The sequence below is a fragment of the Amia ocellicauda genome, chromosome 20 (assembly GCF_036373705.1).
Source record: "Amia ocellicauda isolate fAmiCal2 chromosome 20, fAmiCal2.hap1, whole genome shotgun sequence".
Classification (NCBI taxonomy): Eukaryota; Metazoa; Chordata; class Actinopteri; order Amiiformes; family Amiidae; genus Amia; species Amia ocellicauda.
Genome location: NC_089869.1, coordinates 1,312,130 through 1,326,393, shown reverse-complemented (window position 1 = coordinate 1,326,393; position 14,264 = coordinate 1,312,130). Strand labels below are relative to the sequence as shown.

Below are 14,264 nucleotides of genomic sequence, written 5' to 3'. Positions count from 1 at the left end.
TGATTTCTATGATAACTGGGCTGTTATAGAGGGAGATTACTGTCAAAATGATTCGTATTTTTCTGTACAAAACTATAATACGAGTACATATCACAAACAAATATGAGCACACATCAGAAATACGAGCACAACTCACAATTACGAATACAAATCAAAAATACTAGTACTACCATAGACAGGAGGGAGATGACTATCAATAACATTTGTATGTGTAAAAAAGAATTACAGATACAAATCAAACATATAAATACAAATCACAAAAAAGTACAAATACAAACCAAAAATACGAGTAAGAATTTATGAGTGTGAAATCACTGTCAAAAATACATCACAAAGGTCACAGGCAGAGATTGTGGATTGTGGGAGCAATCGACGATTTAACAGCACATGCGTTTAGCTATGGAACGCCGTGACAGTCGAATGCTCCTGCAAAATGCTGATGCTAATGCTTTTTTCTTTCTTAATAAATCAATGTTAATCTCATAAAAATGCCAATGCTATATGCTTATTGTAAAAACTGAAAATTACACAGTCTTCTGAAATATTTATAGGGAATTTCACTTTCTTACGTAGAAACCTTACAAACATTTAGTAGAAATGTTAAAGTACAAATGAAAATGATGGAATATTGTAAAACAAATTAAAAAACAAACAAAATCATTTTAAAATGGATGTAGAAAGATTACACCATGTTGACTGCAAAATACTTTTCATGTATAAAAAAAGAGCCCACGACGTGGTCTGTCCCCTCGTGGAGTGTGCTGAGATGTGCTCTGGCACCTTTACATTCTGAGGTGAGGCAGAACGCATCTGCCACCCAATGAGCCAGTCGTTGTTTAGTCACAGGCCGCCCTCTGGTGGTAGACCCATAGCAGACAAAAAGTTTGCAGTCCTCTCCATATAACACCTCAAGGCCCTGACTGTGATGTCTGCGGTACTCATGTGGAGGGGAGTGAACAACTCCAGGATGATAGGTTGATTGATGTGAAAAACTGACACAACCTTAGGTAGTATGGCCAGGTTTATCCTTAGCGTGACCCTGTCATTGCTTCCTGAGGAGATCAACTCCATTAAGCCGTTGAAGCACTAGTTACAAGTCCCAGGCTGGAACTGTGCCCTTCAATGGTGGTCTCAGTTATCTCGCACCCTTCAGAAATACTGTCAATCTTATCATAGCATGCTGACTTCCCTTCCTCCAGTAGATGTTGCAGGAAGCACAGGATTGTCGTCATGGGGCATGACACCAGATCCACATGTCTGGCCAGGAACCAGTTCTGGAAGACAGAACATTTATATGTATATTGGGCTCTGGTAGAGGGGGCTCTGACTGATTGAACCATCTCTACCACGGTATCTGGCAGTCCCAGAAGGATTAGGCAAGAGCCTTTCAGGGACCAAACCCACATCTGCAGCTGCATTGGGTTGGGGTGCCACAGGAGTCCGTCCACTTGACTCAGCAAGTCTTTGCATAGTTGGAGCTGCCAAGATTCCAGGCTGAGCATCTGTGCTAACGTCACGAACCATAACTGAGTTCAAAGTGATGCAAACTAGGGACCATGGCGACAGGGAGTTCTGACAATGGGAGATGTTCCAGTGAGGAAAGAAAACAAAGGGAAACTACTAGTAGGAAAGTCCTGAAGTGTTTGTACCTCAATGCCAGGAGTATAAGGAACAAGATGTTAGACCTGGAAGCCAGAGTGCTGGTGTGTGACTATGATGTTGTAGGAGTAACGGAAACATGGCTTACAGAAAATGATGGGGATGAATACAAGTTGGAAGGATACACACAGTTTAGGAGAGAGGTAAAATCGAGGAGGTGGTGGAGTAGCATTATATGTCAGAAATGACATTGAGGCAGAAGAACTCAAATTAGATCCTAGTAATGAAACAGAATATTTGTGGGTTAAACTTTTGAATAAAAGATCTGGAGGATTAGTGGTAGGAGTGTGTTACAGACCACCCAATTCAGATATTCAGAAAGATGCTGCATTGTACAGTGTAATCAGGACTGCATGTAGCAAGGATGTGGCTGCTATAATGGGGGATTCCAAACATAGACTGGGAAAGCCCAGTTGGGATGACAGAAGCAGAAATAAAATTAGTTGAGAAGGTTAAATGACTGCTTTCTAACTCAATTTGTCAGGGAACCAACCAGAGAGAGTGCATTACTAAAATATTCCAAATGATACTTAGAACAGGGGATGTGCCAACTGATTGGAAGACAGCAAATGTCATATCTATCCACAAAAAAAGAGGATAAAACTGACCCAGGAAATTACAGACCAATCAGTCTCACCTGCATTACTTGTAATGTTTGAAAAAATGATTAGACAGAAAATAGAGGAGCATTTTAATGAAGACCATATTCTTGGAGATAGTCAACATGGGTTTAGATCAGGCAGATCATGTCTTACTAATTTATTAGAATTTTTTGAACATGCAACTTTGGATCACGTGAAAACATGATGAAAACATACTTGGAATTTCAAAAAGCTTTTGATAAGGTTCCACACCAAAGACTGATCCTCAAATTGGAAGCTGTAGGCATTCAGGGTAATATAAGTTGATGGATTATGAACTGGTTGATGTATTGGAAACAGAGGGTGTCGATTGTTCCACAGGGATCAGTATTAGGGCCTTTGCTTTTTCTAATCTATATTAATGATCTGGACTCTGGGATAGTTAGCAAAGTTGTCAAATTTGCAGATGATACTAGAATAGGTGGCTCAGCAGATACAATCTCAGCAGCACAGGCTATTCAATGGGACTTTGGCAGATTCAATTTAACATGGACAAGTGCAAGGTATTACATGCAGGTAACAAAAATGTCCACTATAATTACACTATGGGAGGAATAGAACTAGATAAAGTAACACATGAGAAAGATCTAGGAGTCTATGTGGATTCATCACTTTCCCCATCCAAACAATGCGGTGAAGCAATTAAAAAGGCAAATAGAATGTTAGGGTATATTGCCAAAAGTGTAGAATTTAGAACAAGGGAAGTAATGTTAAGACTGTACAATGCACTAGTTAGACCTCATCTGGAATACTGTGCACAGTTCTGGGCCAGGTTTGAAGGGAATGTCATACTCAGAGAGACTGAGGGAACTGAACATTTTCACCTTGGAACAGAGGAGACTAAGTGGGGACTTGATTCAAGTCTTCAAAATCATGAAAGGCATCGACCACATCAAACCAGAGGAGCTTTTCCAGATCAGCAGGCACACATTGACCCGGGGACACAAATGGAAATTGGGCTTCAAGGCATTCAAGACGGAAAACAGGAGACACTTCTTCACAGTGATGTGGTTGAAGCTGAAAAGTTGGGAACATTTAAAAATAGACTGGATAGGATCCTTAGTTATTTATGGACACCAAACAAGCACGATGGGTTGAATGGCCTCCTCTCGTTTGTAAACTTTCTTATGTTCTTAATGCTTGGCAGCTCCTGTGTGTTGATGTGAGCAGTTGACCAGAGGCTGCTCCACGTCCCCTTCACCCAGACTTGTGTTGGAGGTGTCTGTGGTGAGGACTTACCTTCTGTGAGGGCAGCCCATGGGGGATCCGAGTCTTAGATTGTCGTAACTCAGCCACCAGGCCAGTGCCCCCTTGCATCTTGGAGTCACGGCCAGTTGCTGATGTGTGTGCCTTGCTAGGTGTAGCCCGTGGGCATTTACCCAGCATTCGCGATAATCCAAGGGGAAGGATTTTCGATGCGGCTGCCATCAGTTTTAACAGTTTCTGGAATTGGACCAGTTGGAGAGTTGAACTGTGCCTGAACAGTATAAGGCAGTTCTTCAATGACCCGATCCTGTCTAGGTGCATTCCCAAGAACACCACAGTCTGTGCGGGCTTGAGAGAGCTCTTCTCCATGTGAACCAAAAGATCCAGTGCAGTCACGTGACGTATGACCTCTGCTGTATGTTACTGAAGCCAGTCATCCAGGTAGTTCAGGATTCTTATCCCCTTTGAACTGAGGGGGGCCAGGGCCGCATCCATGCACTTCGAGAATGTGCGGGGCGCCAGTGAGAGGCTGAATGGCATCACACAGAACTCGTATACCAGGCCCTGGAAGGTGAAGCGCAGATTTTTCCTGTGCGCTGGGAGATTGGGGACGTGGAAGTAGGTGTCCCTGAGGTCAATTGACGTGAACCAGTCACGTGGCCGGCTGGACTGGAGCATATGCTCTGCAGTCAACATATGACTTCTTCAGAAACATGTTGAGGCCACTCGGGTGGAGAATGGGCCTGAAGCCTCCCTCCCTGCTAAGACACAATGTTGCCACAACGTTTTACAACATTTTGGCAACTTTGTTTGTTAGCTGGACTCGTTATTTGGCACTAAGAAGAATCCCAAATAGAACCCTGCTTGAAAGGGCCAGCTTGAAATTGGAGGGTGTATCTGGTTGTCATGGGTGCAGGCTTTCCAGGGCTCAATTCCAATAGGTCTCTTGGGAGGGTTTGGGGGTGTTGATGGCGGCCCTTTATGGATACTCCTGCGGCTTTGCAGTGGGCTTTTGGGATTCACCACAGCCTTTACGTCTCCAGCCTGCTGTTGTTAGCCCTTGCGCCTGTAGCTCCCTTGTGCACTGCTGGTCTGCGGCTGTTGTTGAGGTTTTTTATTCCTCCTAACCCATTGCTTCCTTTGGACCTGTGGGTAGGGCCAATGGCGTGACTGAGACTGGCGCTGTTTCTGCTGCAGGTCAGCACATTTGGCCTCCTTGGCCTTTGCCGAGCACTCAATGCTGTGGTCTACGGTCTCCTCGAATGTCTGCGCTGGTGTTATTGGGGTATCGAGGAGGACAGACTTCTTAGCATCCAGACTTCAAGACTTCTTCTTGGTCTGGGTTAGCCAAAGGTGTCACTTAGCCATGACCTTGCCACCAGGGACCTCCCCATTGCCTTTCCCCCTTCTCGGAGGAGGTCCATCATGTAGGCCGCCACTAGTTCCATCTCCTCTGTGTGCATCGTGGAGGGGTGCTCCCATATAGAGCACGTTCGCCGCTTTGACCACCAGGATCTCCGCCCCATATGCTTTTTCCATCTTATGGTCTGCTGTGCAGCACAGAGGGGTTCTTTCCCAGCTGTGAGTTTGCCTGGACCAGGCATGCGACATGAGTCCCCGATGGGTGGGAAAGGGTCCCAGGGCCATCCACTCCACTCCCTCTGTGGCACACATCAGTTCGGCCTGGTGTGATGTTACTGTGTGTAGACCTTGACTTTGTCCAGGAGGACTTGACCACCTCCACAAAGTCCTGGAAAAATGGGAGTGTTTCTGCAGACTTCACCGGTCTCTCTCTCATTAGGCAGTTTCTAGGCTCCTCTGTGCCCAGGGGACGTCCACTGCCTCTTGCTCTGCACATCAGCACCTAGAATTCGGTGCTGGGTCCCGCAAATGTCACTGCCACCGAAACTGCCACTAATTCCCTGATGAATGGCAGATGTTCCGTGATATCAGACCTGGGGCCATGCAGCAAAAGCCTTCCTCCTGTAAGACTGGCTGTGGCAGAACATGTTGGGTCCTCACACTGGCCTCTGGACAGCTCTTACTGGCCAACATCTGCTACTGGCTGTTCATGTTTGTTGACAGCTCAGCCATCTGGGCAATGAGGTTGGTTCTGAACTCCTCGTCCCTGTCCCTCTGCTGGGGGGACATGCCCATCATCCATCCATTTTCAAAACCGCTTATCCTGGTGAGGGTTGCGGGGAAGCCGGAGCTGATTCTGGCAAGCATAGGGCGCATGGCCAATTAACCTAACCTGCATGTCTTTGGACAGTGGGAGGAAACCGGAGTGCCTGGAGGAAACCCACACAGACACAGGGAGAACATGCAAACTCCACACAGACAGGCACCCCGAGCTGGGACTCAAGCCTGGGACCCCTGGACCTGTGAGGCAGCAGTGCTAACCACCACGCCACCATACCGCCCATCCATAGATCCATAGTAATCCACAGATTACAGAGAGCACACTTCTTACCATTTGGCTTGAACTATCTGTCTCACACAGGTCAAAGACTGCAGCTGGCAGAAGGAGACTTTTCACAGATGATGGGGGTGGTCCTTCCTCCTGCCAGCAGGGCCCCTATAGGGCAACTTTGGTATATGTTTTCATGATTGGCAGGTCAGAAGGCTCTTCCGATTTGGTAATTGCTGTCTTTCAATTTGAAAGGGAACTGGTTGTAGTTAACATGGCAGAACCTATTCCTAATGACAGATAAAACATTCATATAGTATTATAAATACGCCAGCCATAACCTAAACTAAATTCAGTATTTGCATTAAATCCATGGATAACCTCCACATAAGCTTAATCAATTACAATAAGTGTCTGTTAAATAAATAATCTGTAACATCATGTGCAGCAATAACATAAATTTTGTATGGGATTCCTAAAAAATTACTTTGTACTGACACTGTTACCAGTGTATCAGGTAGTGGTTGAATTAATCATATTTTTTCAAGGTAGTAATTTATTTTTGCAGTGGGTAACATCTGCCAGGCATTTGTCAAATTTGTAATGGTTTCACAGGCAACTAGACGTCTCTGGACACACAAGTCTGATGCATGCGTACTCAGTGCCTATTGTTTATCATGTTATCCCAAAAAACTTCTACTGTAGCATTATCGTATTATATATAGTTACCAGTATAGCTTGGTTTACCAAAATTAAAATGTTACCTTCTTCATGTGATCGATCAAATATGCCTCCTCTATTTTAAAGATTTTAAGAGTTTTAAGTGAGTCTAAACAAGGGAAAGCTAAAAATCAGGACATTTAAACAATTTTGAGAAAATTGTTGGGACACCGTGACATTTAATTAAAATCCAGGATGTATGGTCTCCATACCACTTGAAGAAGTCAAATGAGCTATTAACTTGGAAGGAAATTAGGTTAAATATTTGATTTGTAAGCCCTGCACATGCCCAGAAAGAAAGAAAGAAGCATTAGCATCTGCATTTTGCATGAGCATTTGCATGTCACAACACCTGTGTTCCGTAGCTGAACGCATATGCTGTTACATCCTCTTCAATTGCTAACACAATCCACAATTTCTGCCTGTGACCTTTCTGACGTATTTGTGACTCACATTGTGATTGTGATTTCACATTCTTTCCAATTCATAATTTTGTTTTGAAGTCATACTTGTAAATTCTTTGGAGTTTATTTTATCTGTAATTCTTTTTTATGCATACAAATCTTTTTGACAGTAATCTCCCTCCTGTCTATGGTCGTACTCGTATTTTTGATTTGCACTTTTAATTGTTTGTGATTTGTACTTGTATTTTAGATTTGTATCAAATCAAGTACAAACTGTTTTTACAAATATGAATCTTTTTGACAGTAATCTCCCTCCATAGCTGTTTGGGGGTGGCCTCATCCATCTTTATAGGGAAATCTTGTCCTTCTATGGGTTGAACTTACAGGTTCTTGATATCAGTGGCTCCACGGAAAGCCTTCCTGGGAATGGCCTGGATGAAGTTCTCACTCAGATCCCTGGGGAGAGAAAGGTCCCATCAGAACTTGCCCCCTGCTTCTAAACCAAGTCAGAACAACAATCTGCATTCCCTCAGTCAATCAGAGGGGTCGTCATTAGAGAGTCAGAAACAGAACCCCCCAGCCATCTCACTGTTCCCATGCATTCATACTGTACTGAAGTGATGCTACACTATTTTTTCTTGTCTCCATCTGTGCACACACTCACACACCTCTGTAAGCACTATCACACACACACAATGGGTCCCATTAAGAGCAATGGGGACAGTCTCATTTGTAGGGACATATACAATGGCCATTAGCAGGGGGTTATGTTTTTGAGAGAGAGAGAGAGAGAGAGAGAAAGGCAGGCATCACTGGCTTGGGCTTTTGTTTAGGAACCAAAGAGTGAGCTCACTGCTTCCCAAGAGGGGTTGGCCTTCTTCCTCCGCACCCCGCTCCCCTGACCTCCTGCAAGACTACAAACAACAACTCTGCCACCACAGCACTGCACAAACACACATACGCACATATATGCATAGACTGGCACTGCAATCAGCACAGTGATACAGAGTATGGCATAGAAATTAGCACAGCGACACCCGACAGACAACAAAATGACACCTAATGCATAACCTGATTTGCTGTGTGGTTGGTATTCCTGGAACAACATTATAGAGTTGGTTATGGTTAGGATTAGGGTTAGGTCCAGATTATATTGTGCCAAGAAAACAGCTGCACAGAATAATCAGGTAGTGCGGCGACACCTAACACAAAGATGGGCACAACAAATTAGTGGCACACTGTGATACACAGATTGACACCGCTGTCAAAAACAGTGATACTTGGCACAGCAACACACAGACGGGCACAGCCTTTAACACAGCAACACGACACTGAGAGCAAACTACACAGCTCTCAATGGTGTCTTATACTTGGAAACATTCAACCAATTGATCTGTTATGTAATTCTCCTTTCCTTTCACTGCACCGGTAAAACCAGGATGTATGGTCACCCTACCACTTGAGGAAGTCAAATGAGCTATTAACTTGTCAAGATAGATAGTGAAATGTTTGGTTTGTGAGCATGTGCAGGTTTTACAATAAGAACATAAGAACATAAGAAAGTTTACAAATGAGAGGAGGCCATTCGACCCATCATGCTCTTTTGGTGTCTATTAATAACTAAGTGTTCCAAGGATCCTATCCAGTCTATTTTTGAATGTTCCCAAACTTTCAGCATCTACCACATTGCTGGGGAGTTTGTTCCAGATTGTGACTACTCTCTGTGTAAAGAAGCGTCTCCTGTTGCCTTGTAGCCCAATTTCCATTTGTGTCCCCGGGTGCGTGCGTCCCTGCTGATCTGGAAAAGCTCCTCTGGTTTGATGTGGTCGATGTCTTTCATGATTTTGAAGACTTGGATCAAGTCCCCACATAGTCTCCTCTGTTCCAGGGTGAAAAGGTTCAGTTCCCTCAGTCTCTCCAAATAGGACATTCCCTTCAGACCTGGAATAAGTCTGGTTGCTCTCCTCTGAACTGCCTCTAGAGCAGCGATATCCTTCTTGAAGTGTGGTGCTCAGAACTGTACACAGTATTCCAGATTAGGTCTAACTAGTGCATTGTACAGTCTTAACATTACTTCCCTTGTTTTAAGTTCTACACTTTTGACAATATACCCTAACATTCAGTTTGCCTTTCTTATTGCTTCCCCACACTGTTTGGATGGAGAAAGTGAGGAGTCCACATAGACTCCTAGGTCTTTCTCATGCGATACTTCATCTAGTTCTATTCCTCCCATACTGTAATTATAGTGGACATTTCTGTTACCTGCGTGTATTACCTTGCACTTGTCCACATTGAATTTCATCTGCCAGGTGTTGGCCCACAACTGAATAATATCGAAGTCCCTTTGAATACCCTGTGCTGCCGAGATTGTATCTGCTGAGCCACCTATTTTAGTTTCATCTGCAAATTTGACTAGTTTGCTAACTATCCCACAGTCCAGATCATTAATATAGATTAGAAAAAGCAAAGGCCCTTGTACTGATCCCTGTGGAACTCCACTAACAACCTCACTCCAGTTAGAAGGGACTCCTCTAATCGACACCCTCTGTTTCCAATACATCAACCAGTTCATAATCCATCTACTTACATTAGCCTGAATGCCTACAGCTTCTAATTTGAGGATCAGTCTTTGGCGTGGAACCTTATCAAAAGCTTTCTGAAAATCTAAGTATACATATCACATGCTTTCACATGATCTACAGCTTAAGTTGCATGTTCAAAAAATTCTAATAATTAGTAAGACATGATCTGCCTCGTCTAAACCCATGTTGACTATCTCCAAGAATATGGTATTCATTAAGATGCTCCTCTATTTTCTGTCTAATTATTTTTGCCAACATTTGACAGGTGATGCAGGTGAGACTGATTGGTCTGTAATTTCCTGGCTCAGTTTTGTCCCCTTTCTTGTGGATTGGTATGACATTTGCTGACTTCCAGTCAGTTGGTACATCCCCTGTTCTAAGTGTCATTTGGAATATTTGATTTACCGGCTTATAAATAATTTCCCTAATTTTTTAAAGTACTGTTGGAAATATACCATCTGGCCCAGGTGATTTGTTTGTTTTTAATTCTGCTATTCCCTTAAGCATCTAGCATTGGTATTTTGACAGCATTGGCATTTATTTATTTAGAAAAAAGAATTAGCATCAGCATTTTGCATGCACATTCACGTCACAACACCAGCATTCCCCAGCTGAACGCATATGCTGTTAAATGATCATTGATTGCTCCCACAATCTCTGCCTGTGACCTTTTGTGACGTATTTGTGATCGTGATTTCACGCTCTTTCCAATTCGTAATTTTGTTTTGAAGTCATGCTCGTAAATTCTTGGGAGTTTATTGTATCTGTAATTATTTTTTATGCATACAAATCTTTTTGACAATAATCTCCCTCCTGTCGATGGATGGCCTAGGGTGGACATACACCATATGAAATAAACTGCAAAGAGCCTGTTGTCCCAATACTTTTGGAAAAATAATAAAAATATACATACATAGACTGGCACATAATGTAATCCTCTCTATTCCTGTGTTTTGGTATATCTGGACTTTAAACTTTAACTATATATATATATATATATATATATATATATATAATATATGTATATATATGTATATATGTATATATGTATATATATATATGTATATATATGTATATATATATATATATATATGTATATACACTCACCTAAAGGATTATTAGGAACACCATACTAATACTGTGTTTGACCCCCTTTCGCCTTCAGAACTGCCTTAATTCAACGTGGCCTTGATTCAACAAGGTGCTGAAAGCATTCTTTAGAAATGTTGGCCCATATTGATAGGATAGCATCTTGCAGTTGATGGAGATTTGTGGGATGCACATCCAGGGCACGAAGCTCCCGTTCCACCACATCCCAAAGATGCTCTATTGGGTTGAGATCTGGTGACTGTGGGGGCCAGTTTAGTACAGTGAACTCATTGGCATGTTCAAGAAACCAATTTGAAATGATTCGACATTTGTGACATGGTGCATTATCCTGCTGGAAGTAGCCATCAGAGGATGGGTACATGGTGGTCATAAAGGGATGGACATGGTCAGAAACAATGCTCAGGTAGGCCGTGGCATTTAAATGATGCCCAATTGGCACTAAGGGGCCTAAAGTGTGCCAAGAAAACATCCCCCACACCTAATGGTGGCACCACCACCAGCCTGCACAGTGGATCCATGTTCTCATTCTGTTTACGCCAAATTCTGACTCTACCATCTGAATGTCTCAACAGAAATCGAGACTCATCAGACCAGGCAACATTTTTCCAGTCTTCAACTGTCCAATTTTGGTGAGCTTGTGCAAATTGTGGCCTCTTTTTCCTATTTGTAGTGGATATGAGTGGTACCCGGTGGGGTCTTCTGCTGTTGTAGCCCATCCGCCTCAAGGTTGTACGTGTTCTCCTCTGACCTCTAGCATCAACAAGGCATGTTCGCCCACAGGACTGCCGCATACTGGATGTTTTTCCCTTTTCACACCATTCTTTGTAAACCCTAGAAATGGTTGTGCGTGAAAATCCCAGTAACTGAGCAGATTGTGAAATACTCAGACCGGCCCGTCTGGCACCAACAACCATGCCACGCTCAAAATTGCTTAAATCACCTTTCTTTCCCATTCAGACATTCAGTTTGGAGTTCAGGAGATTGTCTTGACCAGGACCACACCCCTAAATGCATTGAAGCAACTGCCATGTGATTGGTTGGTTAGATAATTGCATTAATGAGAAATTGAACAGGTGTTCCTAATAATCCTTTAGGTGAGTGTATATATATGTGTGTGTGTGTGTGTGTGTGTGTGTGTGTGTGTGTGTGTGTGTGTGTGTGTGTGTGTGTGTGTGTGTGTGTGTGTGTGTGTGTGTGTGTGTGTGTGTGTGTGTCATTTTAAAATGAACTTTTTTCTCACCATATATATATATATATATATATAACACATTTCAGATCATACACATCAGTGTAGTTTTAAAGTTTGAAAATTAAAAAAAATCCAATCTAAAAAAAGAATCATAATTTCACTTTTATTTTATTTTGCAAATTCCCTTAGAATTATATGGACATTAGATGTGATCTGTTTCTACAAACTGTAACAAAAGTATGACAACCAAATTCAATGTATAATCAAATAAATCTAGTCAGAGAACAAGCTGATAAAGAAAAAATATAAAGCATAAAAACCTAAACATTCATGATGACCAAACCAACTGACAATATCTATTCCTTCAATTTTACATAAAGCAAAGTAAATCCTGTACTGATACATTAGAAAAATGATTGCATACTAAACCAGACAAGATGTAAGTATCAGGGAACGGCAATGCAGTCACCTTGAATTAACAACTGCCCAAATATGAGTAATAAATCGTGACAATCCAACATTAGAACAGACAGGTACTCAAAAGAGGAAAACAAATGTTTCACTTAATGCCAGGTGGAAGTGTTTGTCTGATGCTTTCCCGGGCTTGTGAAGCTTTGAGTGAGGATGTAACCAAATTAAAAGTAGAGCCTGTGGTGCTCTTCAGGTATAAAGGGATAATAGGAAGTATGTCACTACTACTGCAGAACACAAAACATTGAGGAAAAAAAGCTTTCTCCTCAGATGATAAATAACTTATATTATTATTATAACAAAAAGTACCTATAACGATTCCACAGCACACATCCTTTTTTAATGATGGGCGCCTCACTATTTTGAATGCCAGACAATTATGCTATATGTGTTTAAGGAGACATTCCAAATTCCAAAAGAAGACAAAAAAAAAAAAGAATACAAAGCACATCCTTGAGCTCACCCTTGTGTGACTACAACAGTCCACTCCAAGATGTCCTTAGGTTAATGGACAGGGCCTATAAAAACAAAAATATGTTACCCCCTTCCCGCTGCTCTGCTCTGCCCCTGCTCAAACCCCAAGATAAGTAGGTCTCCTGGGTCAAGAGGGAGCACCTCTAGTCATGCTCCCACCCAGTGGGGTGACCTGGCCTGACGCTATTCTCTGGCACTTAAACTGACCAGCTGCTCTCATTTTGAACCCTGAACCTCTGTGCATGTTCCTGTATATGTATGTGTATGTGTTGAGTTGAGAACAGCAAAAGGGAGGGCCTGCTTATTCTGTGCTGAATTGGCAGCCTAAGCCTCTCCTAATCCTTTTAGCACGCTCTAAAACGATTCGTTGCTGCTTACAGGGACTGGGACACCTCCCCTGGCCATGTGAGTTTGACTGGATTAGGCCCTGGCATAGCGGGGGGGTAATTGTGGCTCCTGGAAGGAGAAAAGAGGGAGGGCTGGGGGGCTGTTCAAATACAGCAGTCTCTCTCTATCTCTCACTCTTTCCTACTGTACCATCCAGGTGCAGAAGGAAGCATATATATATTTTCATGTCTTTCTTTGGTTTGAGGCCAAAAGTGAAAAAATGTTAACAGCCTCATTAAGTTAGTTAACCCTTTGGACAGAAAATGGACATCATTTTGTAATCATTCTCTTATTACATCCATTTTTGTAAAAACAATTATATATATTTTAGGTAACACAGTTGAAGGGAACATTCAGTTCTTGTGTGAGCTTGGTGCTGGCGTTTGCATGTACACTAATGTGTGTGCTAATTTGCATATGTATGCTAATTTGGTTAGGTGGATGTCTGCATGTCTGCATTGTTTTATATAGCAGAAGCGGGTAGGGGCTTCTGCTACCTAGAGACAGACAGGGTACATTAAATTTACTGGACATTGATTGCAAGAGCATGGCAGGAAATCAGATCCCCATTCTTTTCATGGAAAGACCAGTTTCTCATAAACATTTTTTACAAACTCCTGCTACTTGTTTTACTGCTCTATTAAAGTGAGGAAGGAAAAGCCTTGGCATGTTTTGAAGATTGGATCCAGAACAAATCTTTAGAATCCAACATCAGTATTGTGATTCTGAAGTACCTCAGCTGGACAGTTTCATTATCAACATTTCAGTTTATAGCTTTTGTTTTTTCTAGTATGAAAATAAATAAGTTATCCACCAATAGGGGGTTTAAAAGGGGACTTAACTAAAGCACTGAATTCAAATAAGCGGGTGTGAGGGACTTACAAGATAGAAAAAACCTGATGTCACCTGAAAGCCATCTAACTGATATGCACCTTCAAGTCAATGTTGCACATCCACCCCATAATTTGCATTTTGCCATTCAATACTGAAAAGCTTGTGCCATAAATGCTA

At 42.3% G+C, this 14,264-nt stretch overlaps 1 protein-coding gene across 1 annotated transcript in view; it reads right to left on the bottom strand.

Moving 5' to 3' along the window:
- The window catches only part of LOC136715947 (slit homolog 1 protein), a 209,423-nt gene that overhangs the window by 91,791 nt on the left and 103,368 nt on the right, over positions 1–14,264 (bottom strand). Inside the window, exon 5 of the mRNA XM_066693370.1 lies at positions 7,425–7,496. Coding sequence (XP_066549467.1) covers positions 7,425–7,496 — 72 coding nt within the window. The remainder of the gene's footprint in view (positions 1–7,424; positions 7,497–14,264) is intronic.